This window comes from Panthera onca, chromosome A2 (assembly GCF_046562875.1).
Source record: "Panthera onca isolate mPanOnc1 chromosome A2, mPanOnc1 haplotype 2, whole genome shotgun sequence".
Classification (NCBI taxonomy): domain Eukaryota; kingdom Metazoa; phylum Chordata; class Mammalia; order Carnivora; family Felidae; genus Panthera; species Panthera onca.
The window spans coordinates 164,470,865-164,495,144 of record NC_138340.1 but is presented as its reverse complement, the minus strand read 5'-3'; the positions used below and the strand labels follow the sequence as shown (position 1 = coordinate 164,495,144).

Below are 24,280 nucleotides of genomic sequence, written 5' to 3'. Positions count from 1 at the left end.
AGCTGCACGGGCTCTGGGGAACTGAGACCCGAGGGCCCAAACCAGGGGGTCCGAGCGAGACTCCCCTCTGTCCACAGCTGGGCCACGGCTCCCCCGTGACCCCAGCGCACTCTGCACGTGGACTCTCTGGAGACTGTAAGGCAAAGGGCCTCCACCGGCAGTCACTCGGCATGGGGGACACCAGCACCAATCAGAAAACAAAGGGTCGCCTGACCATGTACACGGCAAAAGCTGAGGGCTCAGACACCCTGTCCCACCACTGCTTTCTCCCCGCTCCGCTCTCAGAAGCCCAGCACCCAGGCCTGGCCTCCATGCGGAGGACCCGAAGTGTAGCCTCTGGGGAAACTGACCAGTCCAAAAGGAAGAATCTAAAGATGCAGACGCCAGAACATTCCCCAACAAACAACCTGCCTACATCACCCCTGGTGACATTCAAAATCAATACGCAAATCTACACATTCAGAAAGTCCAATGAGCTTTTCCATTTTCTGACTTTTAATCATAAGCAGGCAGCCAGAAATTACCAACATCTGAGGAAACCCTTTCTACCGCAGAAAAAGATGAAAACTCAGAAGAAACAAGACAGGGGCACCTGGGTGGCTCGGTCGGTTGAGCATCCGACTTGAGCTCAGGTCATGATCTCACAGTTCGTGACTTGGAGCCCCACATCGGACTCGCTGCTGTCAGCCTGTCAGTGCAGATCCCACTTTGGATCCTCTGTCCCCCTCTCTCTCTGCCCCTCCCCTGCTTATGCTCTCTCTCAAAAAATAAATAAAACATTAAAAAATGTTTTAAAAAGGAGAAAAAACAAAACCTATATAGGGAGATACAGCACCAACACCACCATAAAAACACCATCATCAATACCCTACAAGAAGATACTACATTCAAAAAATAAAACGAGATACTATTAGTAAAAGAACATTTAGAGAACAAAAAGAATTCTTGGAAATTTAAATAAGAGAAAAAATGGAAAAAACTGAAGAGAAGGACTAGAAAATAAGGCAAGGCATATCCTAGAAGGAAAAGAGACAGAATGATGGAGAACAAGAGAGAAAGAGTAAGAAAATCAGAGAAACAGCCTAAGAATTCAACACGTGAACAGGTGTTCCAGAAAGAGCGTGCACATGAGCACATGCCCTGACACACATACACACACACACACACACAGCAAAGGAAGAAACATTTTTAAAGTTTTACCCAGAATTCAAAGATGCCAGTCTTCAGACTGCAGGAGCTCACACAAAGCCCAGCACAACAGAGGAAAACACACTCACTTCAAGGCACGTTGTTGTGAAACTTCAGAAACCAGAGACAAAAAGGAAACCCTAAAAGCTTCCAGGAAGCGGAGTAGGGGAATCAAAGTCATTTACGAAGTCTTCAGACTTCTTAGCAGCAAAGCAGAAGCAAGAACACAAAGAATCAGTGTCTGAAAAACTGAGGGAAAATTACTTCCCCAACACTGAATACTACATCCAACGATCAACCAAGTGAAGGGTTAGAACGAACACGTTTCGGACAAGCAGGAAAGGTAAACATCTCCCTCCCACACACCCTTTCTCAGAAAGCTACCGGAGGATGCCCTCTGCCAACACAAAGGAGAAAACCAAAAAAGACGACGATGTGGAACAGAGAACACACAGGAGAGAGGTTCGTGCGCCCCCAGAATGATGGCAGGAGACGCCAGGATGACAAAGGTGCACCCACTGGAGAGGAGGGACAAGACGAGGGACACGGGCATGTCAAAAGCACTCACTGTGAATCCCTGCACCCACAGGTGCCTCCCAGCCTCACAAAGCTGGCTATTGGAGGGCCACCAGCAGAGAGGAAAGCAAGCAGCCAGAAGGCAGGATTCAGGAAACGGACTCAATCCAGGAGAAAGGCAAAGGAAATGCCTAGAAGGTTATAAGCAAAGTCCCAGGCTGTGCGGCGGGCAGGCCTGGGAAGCAACCGCCCCAGAGAGAAGGGCCAAAGTCTGCAGAAGGAACATCTCCAAAAACAAACTGACTGGTGGGATCTGTAACGTAATTAACCTTGTGGAAAACTGTAGTGAGAAGCTGGCTACTCGAAAATATGGAAAGTCATTAGCAGTGGATACAAAGAAACCCAAATAAAGGCGGCAACCATGAGCTTCCATAAAAACCAAATTTAAGAGAAAAAACAATCATGGCACACTTTTACTCCATGAGCAAGTACATCTGCACACGCGTGGTAACACAAACACGCGTCACAAACTAGCTGGGAAATGTAATAACCCCTTTTGGGAGAAGAGGGAAGGAGAAACAGAGGGCAAAGGCAAAATGAGAGAGTTTAACCCTTTTCTTGTTTTAAGTTTATTTATGTGTTTTGAGAGAGACAGAGAGAGCACAAGTGGGGGAGAGGGAGAGAGAGACACACAGAGAGAGAATCCCCAGCAGGCTCCGCACTGCCAGCGTGTAGCCCGACGCAGGGCTCGAACTCACGAACCATGAGATCGTGACCTGAGCCGAAATCAAGAGTCTGTCCTTAAACCGACTGAGCCCCCCAGGTGCCCCAGGATGAGAGAATTAAAGAGATAATGTGAAAATTTGATAATCAAAAGACAGATTGATGTGCATATTATTTAGAAACACTGAAATCCATAAATGCTGAAAGATACAGAATTAAGAGCTGAAAGCAGCTGTTTCTGAAGAAAGAGAAAAGCAGGCAGGACAGCACCCATGTGTCTTCACATAAGCCCCTGAGCTCTATCTGACCTTTAATTAGTATGCATATTACTCTGATAAAATGAAAAATTTTTACATAAGCCCAAAAATAAATGATTAAATGAACTGCTTGCTTCCTTTAAAGCTTAAATAACACTCCTGCTGTTAGTCTGGCATGTTTTGGACCATCCTTTTTACTGACAAAGTAGAACTGGGACTCCCAGGGGACTGCAAAACCCCCTAAAAACAGGACACCCTCACAGCACTACAGTCACAGCTCGGGCAGACACAAACTGCTGACACAGAGGTACCCGATGGGGCAGCACCCCCTTCCAGAAGGCCAGGGAATTAAGGGCGCAAGACGTAACACACCATTCTCGGGCCGACACAGAGTAAGCGGGGGAGACCCGAAGGCCCGGGGAACATCATGTAAGTAGCTCACACAGGCAGCTTCGCTTCAAACTCTGGACACACTAGCAGAAAACACATCTGCACGTCCGTGCAGAACATTCACAAAACTGACCAGGTCTTAGACCCCATGAAGTCCAAAGAACAAAAATAAAGCAAACAGCATTCTCTATGGACATACTGCAACAACACCAGAAATTAAAAGCAAAATAAAAAACCAAACAGGCCTTTATACCTGAAAATTTTAAAACATGGTAGTAGAGAAATACTGAGTTATGGGGGAAACTCAAAACAAAAATACAGAAATTTCTTGAAAATTATAATGCAAAAAATAAATCCAAGTCTAAGGGATACATACAGCCTAAAATATATCAGTCAAAATTTTATGGTAATAAATGCCTTTTCAAGTAAAGGAAAAAATAAAAATAAGTTTAACAACCAGCTCAAAAATAAAAAGATAAAATAAAGGAAAGCAAAAAAAAAAAAAAAAAAAAAAAAAAAGGAAAGACAAAAGCAGAATGAGTCAAAATACACAAAACTAACAACTAAGAAGTAAACCCCAAAGCTCATTGTTTGAAAAAAGATCCACAAGACAAGTCACTAGGTAAGCCAAGAAAAAAAGGATGAAAACAAAACACATAAATTTGAGTGACAAAAGGAAAAATAACCATAAAAGCAGAGGACACTTTTTTATATCATGAGGCTACTATATACATACATTTGAAAAATCTGGATGAAAAGAATTGTTTTTAGACAAACAAACCACAACACAACTGATTCCACTAGATGGAAAGTCCCACAGGGTTCTAATAGGGTGAGCAACAAAACTCTCCCCACAAGAAAGCACTAGGCTCAGACAGTTTCACGGGGGAATTCTACCAAAACCTTAAAACTCAGGTAATCCCAATACTATCCCAGACTGTCCCAGAGCATAGAAGGAAAAGGAAAACCTCTTAATTTGTTTTATGAAGAGAGCGTAATGCTGACTCCAAAATCTGACAATGATTGCACCAAAACACCAAGCCATTAATCAGTCACACTTACATTGAAGCAAAAATCTAAATAAAATGTTAACAATCTACCTACACATCAAAAAATAATGCATCATGATCAAATGGGGGTTATCCCAGAATGCAAGAGAGATTCAATATTAGGCAATCTGTTAATATAACCCATCATACTAACTGGCTAAGGAAGAAAACTACCTGTTCCATTTACAATAAAGATACCTGACAGGGGCGCCTGGGTGGCTCAGTCGGTTAAGCGTCCGATTTCGGCTCAGGTCATGATCTCACCATTCGTGAGTTCAAGCCCCGTGTCAGGCTCTGTGCTGATGGCTCAGAGCCTGGAGCCTGTTTCAGATTCTGTGTCTCCCTCTCTCCCTGACCCTCCCCCGTTCACGATCTGTCTCTCTCTGTCTCAAAAATAAATAAACGTTAAAAAAAAAAAAAAAGATACCTGCCATCCAACACCCATTCCTGTTGTAAACATTCCAAAAAACAGAAATTGATTAATAACATGATACATGTATGCATATGTGTACCTACGTGTATTTGTATACATGTGCGTGCATGCGCGTACATGCGTATATCTGTATATACTTGTGCGTGCATGTGCGTACACGTGTCTCTGCGTGCTTGTGCGTGCATGCGCATACACGTGTCTCTGTATGCATGGGTATGGATGGTGTGTACACGTGTGTCTCTGTATGCTTATGTGTGCATGCGTGCATGCACACGCGTGTATCTATCATGCGCATACGTGCATGTTTGTGTGCTTGTGTGTGCATGCGCATGCATGCGTGTGTTCGTATATGTGCGTGCATGTACATGCATGTATTTGAATGCTTGTGCGTGCGTGTGCGTACATACATATATTTGTATACTTGCATATGCATGTGTGTATGTAGGCACATACACACACACACAAAGTAGCCCAAAAGCCAGCATATTATTTTGGAAACACCAGAAGCTGCCCCACTAAAGTAAAGAACAAAAGAATAATGCCCACTAACTCCATTCCTATTTAACATTTTAGAGGCAATGGTCATTGAAGTGTCAAAAAAAACCAGAGTCCTTACCAATAGAAAGAAAAGGGAAAAACACTCTATTTGCCAAAGATTTTGTATCTGGAAAACCCTCAAGATCAAGGAAAAAACTCATACAAACACAACAGTATCTTTTAAAGTAACAAATTACAAAATTAACACGCACAGAAAACTAATACCCTTAATGTGTTCAAGAAAAACAGAAAACATAATGAAAAAGAAAACACATTGGGGTGCCTGGGTGGCTCAGTTGGTTAAGTGTCAGACTTTTGAACTCAGCTCAGATCTTGATCTCAAGGTTGTGAGTTAAAGTCCTGCGAAAGGAAGGAAGGAAGGAAGGCCACCATTTATGACAGCAAAACAGAAATTCCATACCTATGTGTAAACTTAACAAGAAATCTACCTAAGGGAAACACTATTCCTAAAAGACACAAACAGACCTGAACTAATGGAAAGCTACGCCATGTTCTTCCATAGGAGGACTCACCATCATAAAGATGTTGGCCCTCATTGGGAATGCAAGCTGGTGTAGCCACTCCGGAAAACAGTATGGAGGTTCCTCAAAAAACTAAAAATAGAACTATCCTAGGACCCAGCAACTGCACTATTAGGCATTTATCCACAGGATACAGGTATGCTGTTTCGAAGGGACACATGCATCCCCATGTTTCTAGCAGCACTATCGACAATAGCCAAAGTATGGAAAGAGCCCAAATGTCCATCGATGGATGAATGGATAAAGAAGATGTGGTGTGTATATATACATATATATATATACACACACATTGGAGTATCACTCGGCAATCAGAAAGAATGAAATCTTGCCATTTGCAACTACGTGGATGAAACTGGAGGGGATGATGCTAAGTGAAATTAGTCAGAGAAAGACAGATATCGTACGACTTCACTCATATGAGGACTTTAAGAGACAAAACAGATCAATTTAAGGGAAGAGAAACAAAAATAATATAAAAAACAGGGAGGGGGACAAAACAAGAGACTTTTAAATACAGAGAACAAACAGGGTTAGTAGAGGGGTTGTTGGAGGGGGGATGGGCTAAACGGGTAAGGGGCACTAAGGAATCTACTCCTGAAATCATTGTTGCACTATGTGCTAAGTAATTTGGATGTAAATTTTTAAAAATAAAAAACTAAATTAAAAAAAAGACGTTGGTCCTCATTAAATTAAGTTATAAATTTAACAGAATCCAAATATAAATGCCAGGAGGCATTCTCCCCCCCACCCCACGCCCAACTAGAGAAGCTGATTATAAGCTCATTTGGAGGAACAACAAGCAAAAATCTATCAGAAAGACCTAAAAAAAGAATGGGATGTGTAGGAGAGGCCGGCCTCCCCAGGTATTAAATCATCCTAAAGCCTCAGTAATTAAAACCCCGTGGCGGTGGTGTATGAATAGACCAATTAATGCAACTCAAAACAAAATCTAGAAATAAAAACAACTGCACAAATTTAGTACATGATAAAGACAGCATCTCTAAGCACAGGGGTTTTTTCATAAATGATGTTGAGATAAACGACATAGCCAAAAGGAAAAAAAGACAGGAATCGTTCCAACTGGGTCCTTTCCTCATACTACATATCCCAGGATACATTCCAAATAGATGAAGGATTTAAATGGGGGCTGGGGGGAGAAGAGAGGAATGAAACCATCAGAAAACAAAACACCAAATAACCTGGGAACAGGGGGGAAAAAACTTTGACTCAAACTCTATAAACAATAAGGAAAAGATAAATGTGATTGCTTAAAAAAAAATCTTTGCAGAGCAAAAGACAAATGATACATAGGGAAGAAAATGCCTTTGCAACTGACACCATGAAGAGCTAACACCCTCACGTGCAGAAAAGAGTCAACAGGCTCAAGATGGCTCTCTTGAGACAAGTCCTGCTTGCCAGCCGGGCCTCTGACTGGCATCTGGGAACTCCGGTTTCAGGAGGGTTCCCCCCATTCCCTAAATGGTATTCACTGTGCCTAAGCCGTGCAAACAGTAGTTGATGCGGAACATCTGCTTCCCTTAGGGGGTTCTGGAACTTCGGCATGTGCTAGGCAGGGGTGAAAGGGCCAGGCCCAGTAACACCGGGCACCATCTTTAATGAGCTTCCTTGGTGTGCTGTCAGACTGGGTGCTGACTAAGCACGTCCGTGTCACTCCACTGACGACTCTGGAAACTTGCTCCTGGTTTCCTCCCGCCTCTTCCCTTGGCTGTTTTTGCTTTGTACTTTTTCACTACAGCCCTGTAATTGCTCCTAGAAAATCACTGAAGCCAGGAGCGGTCTGTGTGACGTCCAACACATCCTAACACACGAAGAGCTTCCCAAATCAAAGAAGCACGAGACCAAAAACACACAGAAAAATGGGCTAGAGAAATGATGAGACAGAAATGTAACGCCTCTTAACCACATGAAGAGATACTCATCTTCCCACATGAGAAGAAACTCAAAACTCTAATGTCACTGGGGTGCCTAGGTGACTCAGTCAGTTAGGATTCTGACACTTGATCTCGGCTCAGTTCATGATCTCACAGTTTGTGAGCTCAAGCCCCGCATCAGGCTCTGCACTGACAGTATGGAGCCTGCTTGGGATTCTGTCTCTCCCTCTCTGCCCCTCCCCTCGATCACTCTCTCTCTCCCTCTCAAAATAAATAAATAAGCTTTAAAAAAAACCTGTAATATCACTTCTTACCTTCTAGACTGATAAAAATCAAAATCTTTGACAATGTACTCTGTTGGTGAGTCTATTAAGAAGACACAAGCCCTTTCACACATTGCTGGTAAGGATACATACTGCTGAGCGGGATTTCGCACTGATGGGCAAACCTGCATATGCAGTTACCCTCTGACCCAGAAATCCCACTTCTAGAAATCTATCCCAGGGAAACCCAGGAAAACACACAAAAAGATGTATGCACGCACAAGGCTATTGCTGAAGTCTTCAGATAACAGCAACATGCTCAAAAAAAAGATGGGGACAGGTCTAAAGAACACCAGAAACAGTTTGCATGGGCCTTCATTGGCCAAATCTGGAACAATTTAAGCATCAAAACAAATAATGGCAATAACAGACAAAAACCTTTTGATTATAACAGATTATTACCTTTTGAATAAAACAACAGCCCCTACATACTGAATCTGATAAATAGATGACAACGATGGAAAAGTGTGCTCTTAGACTAAAACATTAATAAAAGTAGAAATGATGCTAGAGTTTAAACTTAAATCACAATTTGGCAACCCCACTGCAATCATCAATTAAGGCAAAAATCACCAGTGGACACTAAAACTAACGGGTGAAAGTTTAAGGAAAGAACAGGTATTTATTTGCATAATCTCAAATCTCTCTCTCTAAATGATATTAATTACAAAGGGGAAAACTGCAGTGGAGAAATCTAGCGGACATCACTCTATCGAAATAACCCAAGCGAGGGGCGCCCAGGGGGCTCAGTCGGTCGAGCGTCCGACTTCGGTTCAGGTCATGATCTCGAGGTCTGTGAGTTCAAGCCCCGCGTCGGGCTCTGTGCTGACTGCTCAGAGCCTGGAGCCTGTTTCAGATTCTGTGTCTCCCTCTCTCTCTGACCCTCCCCCGTTCATGCTCTGTCTCTCTCTGTCTCAAAAATAAACGTTAAAAAAAATAAAAAATAAATAAACAAATAACCCAAGTGAGCTTCATCCAAGAGGAGACAGATCACTCACTATTTTAAGCCTTCTGACTAGAGGCAGAGGTTCTGAGGATCTAACGTACAGCGTGGTGATTACAGTCGATAATACTGTATCATGTACTTGCAAGTTGCTAAGAGAAGAGACCTTAAATGTTCTCACCACAAAGAAGAAATGGCAACTATGTGATGTGAGGGAGGTGTTGGCTGAAGCTAAGGTGGTAATCATTTTGCAACAGATAAAATGAATCGAAATGTTGCACAACTTGAACTTCTACAAGGGTCTCTGTCAACTATATCTCAATCACGCTGGGGGTGGGGAGATTCTGGTAGGATGCACTTGGATAGAATGGCGCCTCGTGTGGTATTCCTGACCAAAATGCACACGTGTCCTGAATCTATCCTGCGGAAACACCAGACAAGCCTACACCGAGGGACCATATACGCAGCAACTGGCTTCCAAAAATGTCAATGTCCTGAAAAACAGAAAACGGCTCCGGGACTTGTACGGTTGGACGAGATCTGAAAGGCAGGCTGGTGACAAAACACAACGTGCGGAGCTGGACAAAGGATGGAAGAAGAGGCCACAAGTCATCATGGGACAGGCCCTGGGGATCCAGGCTGTGTGGACAACACCACTGCATACATCTTAGACTCTTTCACATTAGTCATCGGTCTGTGATTACAGAAGAGACAGTCCCTGTATGCATTGAAGTATTTTGGTATAAAAGGGCACAAGATCTGCAACTTACTCTCAAATGGTTCAGAAAAATACTATGTACAGTTAATACCCAGAATGATGGAAGTGAGGTTAACAGCTGGTGAAGCTAGGTGAAGGATACACAGTAGTTGGGTGCTCTTCTTGTAGCTTTCCAATATTTCTGAATTTGTTTTTCAAAATAAGTTTAGAAATGCAAGAAAGGGACACCTGGCTGGCTCAGTCAGTGGTGTGCAACTCTTGACCTCAGGGTTGTGGTTTCAAGCGCCTCATGCTGGATGTAGAGATTACTTAAGGTCTTTTTTTTTAATGCAAAAAAAGTTAAGAGAAGCAAGACTGGAATTTGTGGAATATTCTCTTAAAACTCTGTAACCCACTAGTCCCTTTAAATAAACAAAGCTTTATCTTCAGATCAAACGGATACCTCGGTCCATATTCTCCTGGCCCCCAGCACACTTGTGCTCGCTAAGGTGATCTCAGGGACTATTAGAGGAGGATGTGCGGTCACAGAGATGAAATTTATTTGCTATGAAAAGAAAAAAATATGTATATATACACTATTCGGTACACTGCTAAATCACTACTGTTCACTCTGTACAGTTCCACGTGAATTTTTCTTTTAGAATTTAATACTAGATAAAAAGCTTTTTCAGGGGCACCTGGGTGACTCAGTAGGTTGAGTGTTGGACTTCGGCTCTGGTTATGATCTCGCGGTTTGGGAGTTCGAGCCCCATGTCTGTCTCTGTGCTTATAGCTCGGAGACTGGAGCCTGCTTCGGATTCTGTGTTTCTTTCTCCCTCTGCCCCTCCCCCGCTGGTGCGCACTCTCTCGCATTCTAAGTATAAACATTAAAAAAAAAAACATTTTTTTAAAGAAAAAAAGCTTTTTCACCTGAGAAGCAGGTATGCCTCTGCCTTCCTAATGACAACAATTACATAATTGACAATGACTCTCTCGTAACTGTCAGGCAGGGAGACTAAGGCCAAATGCGAGGCCCAACTACGGCAGCCGCTGGTCTACAGCGTAGGAGGACTCCCCTTGGTCCTGGTTCATTTTAGGTGCATTTTTATTTAATCCCATTTTGAGGCTAAAGTCAGTCCACAAATAGTTTTCACTCTCTGGGAGACTACTACTGATACACCTAAGTGAACTTAAGCCTTCCCAGGCTGCTCCTTCTGATCACATACCGGGCCCTGGGAATTCCTGATAAATCAGTCACTTCCATAACAGAATATGTCCGTGCAGAACCCACTGGGAAGATTCCCTGCCACTGTCTACAACAGACTGCCAAAGCCTACGACAGAAAAAAAAAAAAAAACAAAAACAAAACTGCAAGGAAGTGGGGTCACAAAACAGTGACATAACTGAAGTTTTATCTCCAAGCGAGCTAAGTTACATTTATCACTTACCTCCAAAGGTCAAAACTGAGCACCATGTTGTAGGCATTTATAGCAAGAACGATGAGTAAGGTTCCCGTGTCACTAACAAAGGTATGACGAACCCCGTGGGCATTATCTTAGCGCCAGCTACCAAGAACTGCTTTAGATTTCACTAGGTTTACAAGACCAAAAATACAAAAGCAAGGGTTTCACATGCACGTGTGGGAATGAAAAATACATCTCCCTGTGGCCTTCACTCTTTGACACGACCACAGCTCGGCTGGGCATGGGATGCAAACAGATGTTGCAGGGGGAACGAATGCGTCAGACGCCAACAATTAAGGGGCAGGTGTTCACATCAATTTTGATTTTGGCTTCTGTTTGGGGTAGCAAAACAACTTCTAAAATAAAAGGCCATGTGACTTCTGATACGAATGCTTATTTCAAAAGGAATTAGCACAAGCCAAGAGGCACTTTTTCCCAGCCTGTAACCCATGCTAGTGGCTTCAGCAGGAAAAGGAAAGCACGATCAGTAGGAGATGGACTGTAACAAATTAAAGACACCCCCACAAGGTTGTCAAGGAAACCAAACCAAGTGCAGTTTTCTACAGAAAAGAATCAAGGTTAAGGTGAACATGCCACCAGAAGATTTTATGGCAAAAATCCTTAAAATCCCGTGTCGAAAAATCTTTACGAGACTCAATTTTAGTTCCAGGCTATTTTACCAAGTACATCCTCTGTAACGCAAAGCAGGCATGCTTGAATTTCCAAAGCACCAGCTGGATGGATTCACCTTCCTAACTAAAATCAGCGAAGCTTGGGACACTGAAAGTACGGGAAATTTCCTAACGTCTCTCTCGCACGTCGTTAACAACATCAGAAGAAACTATCTCAACCGAAAAGTAAAGAAGGGAAAAAAAAGAAAGAAAAGAAAAAAAAAACTAGACCACAAAAAAAAGGCTTTCCCCAATTTAGACATTGTTTTCCAAAATGGAGGCTTTTTAACATCATTCTTTTTTTTTTTTTTTTTTTTTTTTTTAAGCGAAAAGGCAAGTGAACCGGCCAAGCGAAGCAAGAGCTGAGGCTGAGTGAACCGTTCGACACCAGGAGGGAGCAAAGCGGGCTGCACAAAAGGTGTCAAGTTGGTAGAGCGACGTAAAAACCTCCGCGAGTAAGTGCTAAAGAATTATTAACAAGAAGGGACATGCACTTGGGGGGGCACAGGACCAGGGCCGCTCTCGGGCAGGGGCACGGGCCGGCGGGTGGAGGGGGCAGGTAACGTCAGGAGGGGCCGCAGCGGCCCGGCGCCCGGGAGGAGTGGGAGGCGAGGCGGGCGGCGCCCGGCACGGTGAGCAGGTGACCGGCGCGCGGCCTCCGCGGGCCGGGAGGAGGGGGCGGGGCGCACAGGTGGGCGGCCGGGAGCCGGGCCCGGGCCCCGCGGCGGGGCGCCGTGCGGCCGCCAGGTGAGACAGGGCGGGCCGCGGAGCAGGTGCTCGGCGCCGGGGCGGGGGCGGGCCGCGCGGGAGCGGGGCGGACGCCGGCGGCTCTTACCCGGTGCCGCAGTCCACCACGCAGGGAGGCAGGGAGCCCGCCATGCTCGGCACGCGTGCCGCTCGGCCCACGCGGGCGGCCCGGGAGGCGCCGCCGCCGTCCGCTCGCCGCGCCGCCCGCTCCCGGGAGCCACCGCAGCGCCGCCGCCGCCGCCGCCGCCGCCGCCTCCGGGGGGCCCGGATGCTCGGCGGCCGCCCACGTGACGCTGCCCGGCCGGCCAATCAGGCCGCGGGCACGCCCCGCCCCGCCCTGCCGCCCGCCCGCCATCTTTAGTGCTGGCGGCGAGGCCTGCTCGCGCGGACGTCAGATGCCGCTGCCGGAGAGATTGGGAGTTATTTTTATCTGACTTACGGTGAGCATGACCTCGTTGCCGGGGCCTGTCGCCTTCTCATCCCGTAAATCTCGGCTGGAATGTCACCTTCTCAGGAAGTTGTCCCTAATCATCCTAACTCGGTCTCCTCCCTGCACCTTACTCTATCTCAACAGCCTACTGCTCTCTTTGACAAAGCTTGGAGCAAATTTTTAACGTTAATTTATTTGTAGTTCCCCCCCAGCCCCACCCCATTGGACTGTAGGGTCCACTAGGATAGGGCTCGTGTCTGTCTTACCATTGATGACCTGGTGCTTAGCACGGTATTTGTGCGTACATGGGAAGCACCCAACTCTTTGTTGAGTGAGTGTATAACCTTCACCATAAAGACAAAACGATCAATGACCTTAGATGGAGTTAACGCTACAGCAAGATCCTCATGGGAAAATGTTTTTAAGCATCAAACATGAGATGACCCCCAAAGTTCTTACTGAAACTAGGGACGGGCGGGGAGGGTGCCTGGCTGGCTCCGCGGGTAGAGCATGTAGAGATTACTTAAATAAATAAATAAATAGGCGGGGAGGGTGCCTGGCTGGCTCCGCGGGTAGAGCATGTAGAGATTACTTAAATAAATAAATAAATAAATAAATAAATAAATAAATAAATAAATAAATAAATAAACAAACAAACAAACAAACTTTTTTTAAAAAGTGGGGGGGACCAAAGCAGGCCAGCACCTACCTACTATGTTATGAAGGTGCTGAAAGTCCCATTTGCTTCCGGCTCCTGCCCTATCATAAATTTGTGACATTAATTTTTAGGAGCTTTCTGGAGACATAGTTCCATACAGTTTAGTTTTAAAGCAATGTGCTTTTTTCCCTAGAAGAAGTAATAGATTAGTTGGTCATTCTAGGTAACCCATGATCATCCCCTACCCCCACCCTACCCTCACCCCCACCAAGGGAACTAGAGAGAGAAATAGAAGATGAGAGGGAAATGAAAGGTCAGGAGAATGGAAGAAGCCCAGTATAGGACCCCAAAGCCAGGGACAAAGACTGACTTGCCCACTCTGCATTTTGCCAAGGGCCGGCCCAGCTCCCACTTTTTCAAGGCCCTCGTCAGAATGTTGTAGGTAAACTACAGATTGCAATTTGTCACTGCCATGTCTCTTATTTTCATTCACTTAGTATAGTGCTTACTGTGAGGTTTTATGTTACATATGGCCCAGTTTGCTTCACCAGAGAAGACGCCTTAATGGAATTGGGACTAGCTAATGATAAAGCATGTGCCTTCGTGGGGTGCCCCCTCTGCATAAGACTAGTTGGGAATAGTGGCCATGATCAGCAGCTGGTAGGAAATAAAAGATTTCCTGACCTCAATATTCCCTCTTGATACCCCTTGGTAGATCAGCTAAGATGTTTTCATATGCAGATAACAGAAAACTTAAGGTGGCACAAAGAACGAGCAAATTTTATTTCTTATGATAAGAAATCCAGAAACCCCAGGGGTGCCTGGGTGGCTCAGTCGGTTAAACGTCTGACTTCGGCTCAGGTCATGATCTCACACTCCGTGAGTTCAAGCCCCACGTCGGGCTCTGTGCTGACAGCTCAGAGCCTGGAGCCTGCTTCGGATTCTGTGTCTCCCTCTCTCTGACCCTCCCTCGTTCATGCTCTGTCTTTCTCTGTCTCAAACATAAACACTAAAAAATATTTTTTAAAATTACAAAAAGAAAAGAAATCCAGAAACTCCAGGATAATTCAACCACTCGATGACATATTGGAGGCCTGTACATCCCATTCTACCAGGCTCTGCACACCGGGCTTTGTCTTCAGACTTACCACCTTACCGTTACAAGATGGCTACAGCCACTCCACATAACGGTAATGGACAGGGACAGGGGAAACGTCCCTATCTTCATTCCTTTCTAAGAGCGAGAGGAAGGAAGCACTTTCCCAGAAGTCCCTAGCAGCTTCCCCTCATGTTTCATTAACCTGACTCAATTTGTTTCCTAGGGCTACCGTAACAAAGCCCGCAAACTGGGGTGCTCAAAGCAACGAACATTTATTATCTCACAGTTCTGGAGAAAAGAGGGCCAAAATCAGGTGTTGGCAACACTGTGTCCTCTCTGAAGACTCCAGAGGACAATCTGTTCTGTGCATCTCTCTCCGCTTCTGGTGTTGCCAGAAATTCTTGGCATTCCTCAGCTTATACATGCATCACTCCAATCTCTGCCTCTGTCTACTGTCACACGGTGTTCTCCCCATGCACATCTACATCACCACACAGCATTCCCCTCTTCCTATAAGGACACCAGTCATATTGGATTAAGGTCCACTCTAATGATCCCATCTTAACTTGATGACAGCTGCCAAGGCCCTCTTTCCAAATAAGATCATATTCACAGGTCCCAGGGGTTAGGACTTCAACATGTCCTTTTAGGAAACACAGTTCAACTCCTGACACCAGCCCGTGCTGAAAGCAGTCATTGGCGAGGGGAACTGACGCACTCTGATTGGCCTCCACGGTTAAAGATGAACCCCTTGGCCTGGAAGGGGACCCTGTGTCCTCTGAAGCACGTGGCTGCCAATTCCTGGCTGAAGTTGGGTCTGAGCAACAAGAAGGGGAAAGGCAACCCATAGTGGCTGCCCTGCTCATAATTTTTCTAATTAAACCAGATCTGCTCCCTCATTCTGTGCCTTTCCACTCCTCAGCCTCTGCTTGGAACTGGCGCTGAAGCAAGTTATTTTTGTCGACCCGGCTGGCGCGACACCCCCTCTGTGAAGCCCTCCTTCCGCTCCATCATTCTCTCCTCCGTGCTCCCTCCCACCTTTGCACTTATTTGATGGCAAGGTAACGGTGATGCTTCCCTCAGGCCCGTATACCAGGAGTTCCCTGACACTAGAATTATGTCTTCTTTATATTTCCATCTCCAGCTCATCGGACCCTACCTAGCATCTTGTAGCCACTTTCAACGAATGAGCGTTGAGTAGATAGAAGTCATCGGAAAATGCTTAGAGCTCTCAGGTGCACATAACATTGGTTTGCGTTTACTTTTTTGTTGTCGTCAGAAGCAAATGAAAGCCAACAATGAGGCATAGTTTCTGTGTCCGCGCGGTCTCCGTTTTTTCCATATATCACAACATGTCCCGTGTTATTCTTCTCAGACCGTAGACCATACATCAGAGACTGACGGCATCGCTTTTGACGGTGTTAGGACAAAACGCCCACGGAGAAATAAATTTCGTGTTCTGTAAGAAGCTCTTCAGGTACAATCTCTATTGATCATACTGCCAAAGAGGCTTGTTTCCTCCGATATGCTTCTATTTGTAGTTGGCTTTCCTAAGCAGGAAGAGATATCTCTTTATTGCGCTTCTCCCCAGAAATGGGGAAGGCAGAACACTTCCTGTATAGAGTTCAGCATTTCCTCCATGGCCCACGATGTGACTGTTCACGGCTGCTATCCTGAGTCCTGAATAACTCAAGACCACCTTCAAAAGAACTTGTAACAAACATCTTTTGAGGCTGGGAATGATGCATATTTATGCATATGGAGACAACTTTAAAACAAAATAATCAGGGCTTAGAGGGTGTCGATCTAATGCAATTTAGTCAGTGAGCACCCAGACAATGGGATCTTAATTTCCTGTGTTTAACTAGTTATGCTGGGCCAAGAAGGAAAAAGAACACAAAAAAAGGGCTGTCTTCAAAAATGCCCATCCAGCCGCGCTGTGAATCTTAAATGGTAGAGCTGTAGGCAGGAGCGATCTGTGTGTTCTCCGTTGCCATGAGATCGCAAATAGAGAAGGGTACCAAAAAATTAGTGCCCATTCCTTTGAAATTAGCTGGCATTCTCCCTCAAGAGGAAGGGCCTGTCACCACACTCAATGGACTTCCCGGAGGTCTTGGCAACAGCTGGAGAAAATGGTCCAAACCAGAGCTGATCGGCCAGAGCGTGTTGAGCATGTCAGAGAGTCGGTAACAACCCCAAACCACAGGCCCGGTAAGGAAATCACCGAGAACGTGAACATGTTCAGATCAACTCTGCTGTGCTCCTGCGTCTGCCCAGGCACCCGCTCAGCCCGGAAACCGTCCTCGGCTGCTGCTCCTTTTCCAGGGCCTGCTCGTTCAGTCCGCTCACTCAGCTCACTGTCCCTCTTGCTGAACCACCCAGTGCCTTCACACTAGCCAGCCTGTCTCCATGCTTTGCCTGTCCAAGACCTCTTTGGGCCAAGCGGCACCGCTGTGAGAGGCGTGGTGGCAAAACACAGAGGGTTTGTACGTCACGCCAGCTTCCTTCCCCACAGCCTGCAACAAATCCCTAGGAATGACTATGGAATTCGATCCAAACCCTGACTGTGGCATTCAGGGTCCTCCACAAGCTACTCCTGAATTACCTCTCTAATCTCATCTCACATTACGCCCTTCACACATCAGGGCACGCCGACCACATGCCAGACACTCTGCATTGTCAGGTCAGCCTAGAACATTCTTCTTCACCTACCCCCATCCTCTTCCTCCTTCAAGATTCCATTCCACTCATCCTTCGAGTTCAATTCAAAAGCACTTCCTTTATTTGTTGGACAAAATAGGGTGAATGCTCCTTTATGTCTCTAATCAGATCAATCATAGTTGTTTTTTTTAAATGTTTATTTATTTTTTTAAATGTTTATTTATTTTTGACAGAGAGAGAGAGACAGAGAGACAGAGCATGAGTGGGGGAGGGGCAGAGAGAGGGAGACACAGAATCGGAAACAGGCTCCAGGCTCCGAGCCATCAGCACAGAGCCTGATTCGGGTCTCAAACCCACAAACCGTGAGATCGTGACCTGAGCCAAAGTCGGAGGCTCAACCGACTGAGCCACCCAAGTGCCCCTATTTATTTATTTTTGAGAGAGAGGAGGGTGAGGGGCAGAGTGAGACAGAGAGAGAGAATCCCAAGCAGGCTCCATGCTGTCCGCTCAGAGCCTGATGCAGGGCTGGATTTCACAAACCGTGAGATCCTGACCTGAGCAGAAATCAAGAGTCTGACGCTGAACCGACTGAGCCACCCGGGCGCCCCTGAGATCAGTCACTAGTTCTGGGTCTACCAGTCAGAATCTAGAGTTAAATCTACAGGTGCGCATATTAATTAGGTTCTCCGTTCTACCGAAAAGCACTATAACTTTATTCGTAACACTGTCCTAGCCAACTCTTACAGAGAACTGAACTACAAGAATGTCTTCGTTTATAAAGCATATTCAGTACATCATCACATTTACTCTCCATAACATCCCACAAGGTAGATATTATAAATACCTCCTTTAATCAAATAAGAACACTGGGGCTCATACTTTTCAAATTAGGATATATTGAAAATTCAGCTCTGTTTGGGTACCTTCTTTAGGCCCTCTTAAGAAAACAGGGAAATGCTAACGTGTCACAACACCAGTATGTGGGAAGCACGGAGATCATGTGGGTCCCAGTCGGAGCCAGGAGGGATCCCGACAGCCTGCCCTTCGGACCGACCCGGTCCCACACTTTGAAAATGGTGAGCTCTTCACCCAGAATGTTTTCTATTTCCAGCAACAAATGCCCACGAACTTCCATTAGGCAATCACTATATGTCCTAGGGACTGAGTAGCATCCAATAAAACTCTCATTGTTTTACCGAAAGGAAGGAAACTGCTGAGTGGCAGACTTGGATGCCAAGCACTCTGGACAGAGTGTACTGCCAGCAGCGAGGTGCAAACGTCTCTTGCCATTGTGCAATCTCACAAGCAACAGGTTTCGGAGGAGTTGGCTTCCCAGGGGCCTCCCCTTTCCTTACTGATGCTCGCTCTAGAACGTTTTTTAGAAGCAACACGACAGGAACTCTTATGGAACTAGAATGAGCGAAGCAAGACTGTGCCGCTTCAAAACATCCTCCCCGGGTGTTGACCCGGTCCCTCTGGGCCCGAGAAGGGGTGCGGGCAAAATGAGAGTTCATAGCGAATGATGTGGAGAAACCGAACGGTGGTGGGTGGAAAGCCGTGGAGTGAGAATCCAGGCCAGCTGAGTTTGAGTCTTTTCTTTTCTCTTTTATTGTAGAGAGAGGCTGAGAGAGACACAGAGAGGGCAGGGGAGGGACAGAGGAGAGAGAGAGAGAGAGAAAGAATCTTAAGCAGGCTCCTCGCTGAGCACGGAGCCCGACCTGGGGATCCATCCCACGAGCCTGGGATCATGACCTGAGCGGAAAGCAAGAGTCAGACGCTCGACTGACTGAGCCACCCAGGTGGCCCAGAGTTTGAGACTTTTCATCCAGCCGGAACTCTGGTTGCAACCATGTGTATCTGAACCATGTCGTCACTTACTTTTTCTCGTGCTTACCTTACTTACCAAGGTGCAAGATGAATTCTAAGCAAGAGTGGTTTGCAAAAAAAAACAAAAACAAAAAAAAACAAAACAAAAAACCAAACCCGGAGTCACTGGGTTCCTGATACATATAGCTGATAACAAATAGCTTATCAGTCAAGGTGAAAATCACGCTGTGCTCTCAATCCAAACTGAAAATGTTGTATCAGTTTATACCAATAAAAAAAAATGTATAAAATTAATTTGACTTTATTAGAGTATGGAAGGAGCCCAAATTTTGAAGTCTTTCCGAATGTGTTCAAATGCCATTTCAGAAACTTAAATATGTTTCTACATATTTATGAGCTTTAGTTTCCTTATCCGTGAGGAAGGGTTTTTCTGAGCTGTACAGTCAGTTTATAAAAATGCCAGGCACTGTAACATGGAAAGCGTTCAATGTCCTCGCTGCCCTGGTTCCCGGCACCTGCTTCTCCTTCTGGTTGGTAATTCTCATATACTCAGATTTGTGTGGCCACAATCACGCAGCTCTAATCTGGCTATTTGGATGATAACTAAGGGATAAAAAAAGGGTTGAAATAGACTGATCCTCACTATTACTTAAGATTTGAGACATTTTTCCATCCGTGGAGGTGACCTGTGTTGAATCGTTCCTGCTCTCTCGCCAGCTGTGACCCCAGGGACACTTAATTCTTACGGTGATAAAGCTTTTCTAATTCAGAGCTAAATAGTCTAGACTGGTAAAAGGTATAGGCTTTAAAGCCAAATGGACTGAGTATGAATTTCAGCGCTGACTTGACGAGTTTGTGACCTTAGGCGACTTATTGAACCTCCCTATTCCTCAATCTCCATCTCAGTAAAATTAAGGAAATAATATGACCTGCTTCATGAGGGCTGGTGCGAAGAATGAAGAGATGATTTATGTAGAAACCCTTCCAATGGTGCCTGATACCTAGGAAGTATTAAGTAAATGATAGTTATTATCATTATAATTTTTTAATTATTATTGCTGTGTGGGAATCAACATATTCCAGGTGGGCTTCAGTAGAACTTAGTTTTTAACCCATCCAGCTGGAGGAAAACTACCACTGGGAAATTTTCCAGTCATTCTAAGCTGAATACCTCATCTCTGCCTTAAAGAACAAAGTAAGCTCTATTTAAAAGCACTTAGTACTTCGGTGTCTGGCTGGCTCAGTCGGTTAAGCGTCCAACTTCAGTTCGGATCATGATCTCACGGTTCGTGGGTTCGAGCCCCGTGTCTAGCCCCACATCGGGCTCTGCACTGACAGCTCAGAGCCTAGAGCCTGGAGCCTGCTTTGGATTCTGTGTCTCCTCTCTCTGTTCCTCCCTGGCTTGTGGTCTGTGTGTCTGTCTGTCTCCCTCTCTCTCAAAAATAAATAAATAAACTTTAAAATCATGTAAACACTAAATCATTCAGCAGTCTTCCAAGCACACATGGAAGAGGGGACTGGGGGGGGGAGGGAGTGCCTTGCATGACCCCACCCTGCAGACTGACCCAAAACCCCTTCTGCTGGCTCACTTTCTCAGTCTGACGGCCCAAAACTCCAATTCAGCCCACACAGACCCATTCCTCCTACCATTACCCATGTCTTTCAAAACCCTTGCAAAAAAATACCCATCTAGCTCTTGAGTTTTGTCTTTTCTCCACAAAACAAGTAATGAAATGGCAACAACTACATACCCATCAATAATGGCTTTGAATGTGCACAGACCGAACATCCCAATACAAAGACATAGGGTGACTAGAAGAGATTAAAAAAATAATAATAATAAGACCCATCTATATGCTGCATACAAGAGACTCATTTTAGACCTAAAGACACCTGCAGATTGGAAGTGAGGAAGTGGAAAAACGCTTCTCATGAACGTGGGTGTCACAAGAAAGTCGGGGCAGCAATACTTAATTGGACAAAATGGACTACTTTTTTTATTAGTAGGCTCTGCGCCCAACGTGGGGCTTGAACTCAAGACCCCCATGATCTAGAGTAGAGTCCCATGCACTTCTGACTGAGCTAGCCAGGCACCCCAGACGAAAGAGACTTGAAGACAGAGACTGCAACAAGAGCTTTGTCTTTTCTGTTCCCGTCGCGCCTAGAAGGAAATGGTTGGTGACAGCAGTAGTGTGTTCCCAACGCTCCCCTTGTGGGGCAAAGAGGAGGTTGCCAGTGTTTCCTCCACCCCACAGTTCATTTGCAAACGCGGATATTTATGCCACCATGATACAGGTTTCTCTAGCACTCAGCAGTTAGCATAAGTGAACTTTCACACTTTGGAAATGGCAAGATATTTAATTTCACAAGAGGTCCCGGTGCCCACAAACCTGCCTGGAGCCGGTCACCTGTGATTTAGTAACCGTGACCCCGTTGCCAATGCACGGACGTCTCACACTCGCATGTACAGCTGCATTCGGAACTCGGCTGGCTCACAGAATCATGGCCAATGGGATTCTTGCTGGCTGGTTCTGGAAAACGGCGTCTTCATTCAAGCATCAGAACTTTCTCTCCTTTCTCCACATCCCACCCCCCCCCCCACCCCCCCCCCCCCCCCCCCCCCCCCCCCCCGCTCCCGCCACAGGCTTCTTCCTCCCAGCCCCTCTCCTGACCCAGCTTTGGTGCCCGGAAATCAGATCGTGTTCTCCCCTGTAGAGAATGATAAAACCCTGCAAGGATGACAGAAGTCCCTTTGAGATGTGATTCTGCAGCTCGAATCAAGGGATCAGGAGACTTCCTATAGGAAAACAGACAATGGGCCTTTTGTGGGTGATTAGTGTGAACATAAGCCTCAGTTTCTCTCTCGTCTTCTCCCCTTCCTTTTGTTACAGCCTCCCTCTGCCTTCCCCACTTGTTCTGCCCCTGGGTCACTGGGCAGGAACCTAGTGCATGGCAGGGCTGGCTTTGCTGGCTGCCCAAGACGGCCCCGTGCCTGGTTTAATGCCCCACTGCTGCAGCCACCCTGCAATTGTTTTTTTGTTTTTTTTTTTTTTTAGTGTTTATTTATTTTTGAGAGAGAAAGACAGAGAGTGGGCAGGGGAGGGACAGAGAGAGAGAGGGAGACACAGAATCTGAAGCAGGCTCCAGGCTCCGAGCTGTCAGCACAGAGCCCGACACAGGGCTCGAACCCATGGACCTGAGATCATGACCTGAGCCCAAATCGGATGCTTAACTGACTGAGCCACCCAGGCGCCCCCATCCTGAAATTCTTCGTCATCTTTTTAACAAGGGGCCTGGCATTTCCATGCTGCACTGGGTGCTGCCAGTTACATAGCTGGTCCTAACACCTGGTCTAGGGAGGTGACCTTCCAGGATGCTCATCCTGATTTACACCCCTAGTCGGCATGGGAGAAGTAGGAGATCAGGCTCCTGGACACAGGGATCCTACCCTGCCCATCCCCAAATCAATCCCCAGCACCCAGCAGGGGCCTGGCACACTGTGGAGGGAAGGGGAGGGGAGGGGAGGGGAGGGAGAGAGAAGGGGAGGACAGGGAGAGGGGAAGGGAGTGGGGGGAGGAAAGGGAGAGGGGAGGGGAGGAGAGGGAAGGGAGAGGAGGAGAGGGAAAGGAGGGGGGCAGAGGGGAGGGGAGGGGGGACAGGGAGAGGGGAAGAGAGGGACAGCAGAGGGGAGGGGAGGGGAGAGAAGAAAAGGGCTATAGGATTCACTCAAGCACCATTTCCACTGAACCCTCCCTAAATGAAAAGAATTACTTACGCTTCCCGCTTCCCGCTTCCCGAGCCCCTCTGTTGAGTGAGGGGAGAAGGAGAAGCACCACCTACCCCTGAGAACGCACACTCAGCTTCCAGTCACCCCCTCAGCCGTTCGAGGTGAATCCTCCCTTAACAAGTCCATGTAAGTGGCGGGTATTTGGCCACTGAGTGGATTTTTGTAGCAACTGGTATGAAGGCCGCGGCACACGTCGGGGACGGGCCCCCTTCAGGCCCGCCGCGGTCCGCACAGGCCACACGCACCTGCTCGATGGAAAGTACCCTCTCCGGCCACACAGAGCCCCCTGAGCTTCGGCTCCGAACGTCCCTCCCCAGCTCCCGCCTTCCAGACTCACTTGCGGAAGCTTCCCGACCTCTCCCTGCCCCTCCTCCGGCCCTGCCCTGACGTCACTGGCCTCTCGGCTCTCCAGGCCACCGGGGCTCCCTCTGCCGTTGGTGGTGCGGCTGCTGCTTTCCCGGCCCGCGGCCTCCGGGAGGACCGGCATGCCGCCCCTCAGCTCTCTGGCCCCCGTGCCGACCCTTCTGTCTCCTCTGCCGCAGCCAGAGTGCTAACGTGGCCTGGCCCCGGGGCTAACTTGTCACCGTTCCCTTCAGGTGTAGCCCGGAGCCCCCTACTGCTGTGGGATTATCTTGAGACGGCTGTCACATTAACCTGTTATCCACCCTGACTATTGAGTAGGAATTAGAATGAGGTGCATCACTTTCTCTTCATTTTTGTATTGATATATTTTGAGAGAGAGAGAGAGAGAGAGAGAGAGAGAGAACAAGCTGGGGAGGGGCAGAGAGAAGGAGAGACAAAATCCCAAGCAGGCTCCACACCATCAGCACAGAGCCCGACTCAGGGCTCAGATTCACAAGCCGTGAGATCATCATGACTTGGGCTTGAAACCAAGAGTCACTAAGAGCCACCCAGGCGCCCCAGACTCCCTTTGGAGAGCAAGTGGAGGCAGCACAGTGGGGGGGACAAGGCTGGGCCCCATGCTGGGAGCTTGGGGCAGGCGAGGAGTTGCCCACGAGGCAGCACAAAGGGCCATGTGTCTAGAAGGGAGGATTGTACACTGAGGGACATGAGAGCCGTGAACGTCAACCTTTGCCCGGTTGGAGGCAGAGGAGAGGATGACAACGTCCCTCAGTCCTCTTAGGTTAGTGGCAGCACAGGCACATTAAACCGGCAAAAGACAGGGGCGCCTGGGTGGCTCAGTCGGTTGAGCGTCCGACTTTGGCTCAGGTCATGATCTCACGATCCAGGAGTTCGAGCCCCGCGTCAGGCTCTGGGCTGATGGCTCAGAGCCTGGAGCCTGCTTCCGATTCTGTGTCTCCCTCTCTCTCTGCCCCTCCCCCGTTCATGCTCTGTCTCTCTCTGTGTCAAAAATAAAAAATAAACGCTAAAAAAAAAAAAAACAAACCAGCAAAAGACAGGTGGACAGGAGAGAGCCTCATATTCA

General features: G+C 46.8%; 1 protein-coding gene across 3 annotated transcripts in view; it reads right to left on the bottom strand.

The window, feature by feature from the left end:
- The window catches only part of ACTR3B (actin related protein 3B), a 90,131-nt gene extending 77,483 nt beyond the window's left edge, over nt 1-12,648 (bottom strand). The window contains exon 1 of one of the 3 annotated variants that reach the window (XM_078437179.2): nt 12,460-12,648. Coding sequence is in view for 2 of the 3 variants with exons in the window: in XM_078437173.2 (XP_078293299.1) it covers nt 12,460-12,503 (44 nt within the window). In the remaining variant the exon portion in view is untranslated. Of the gene's footprint in view, nt 1-10,938; nt 11,394-12,459 lie in introns of those variants that run through there. The other 2 variants (XM_078437173.2, XM_078437174.2) reach the window with 2 other exon arrangements.
- Nucleotides 12,649-24,280: the final 11,632 nt, after the last annotated feature.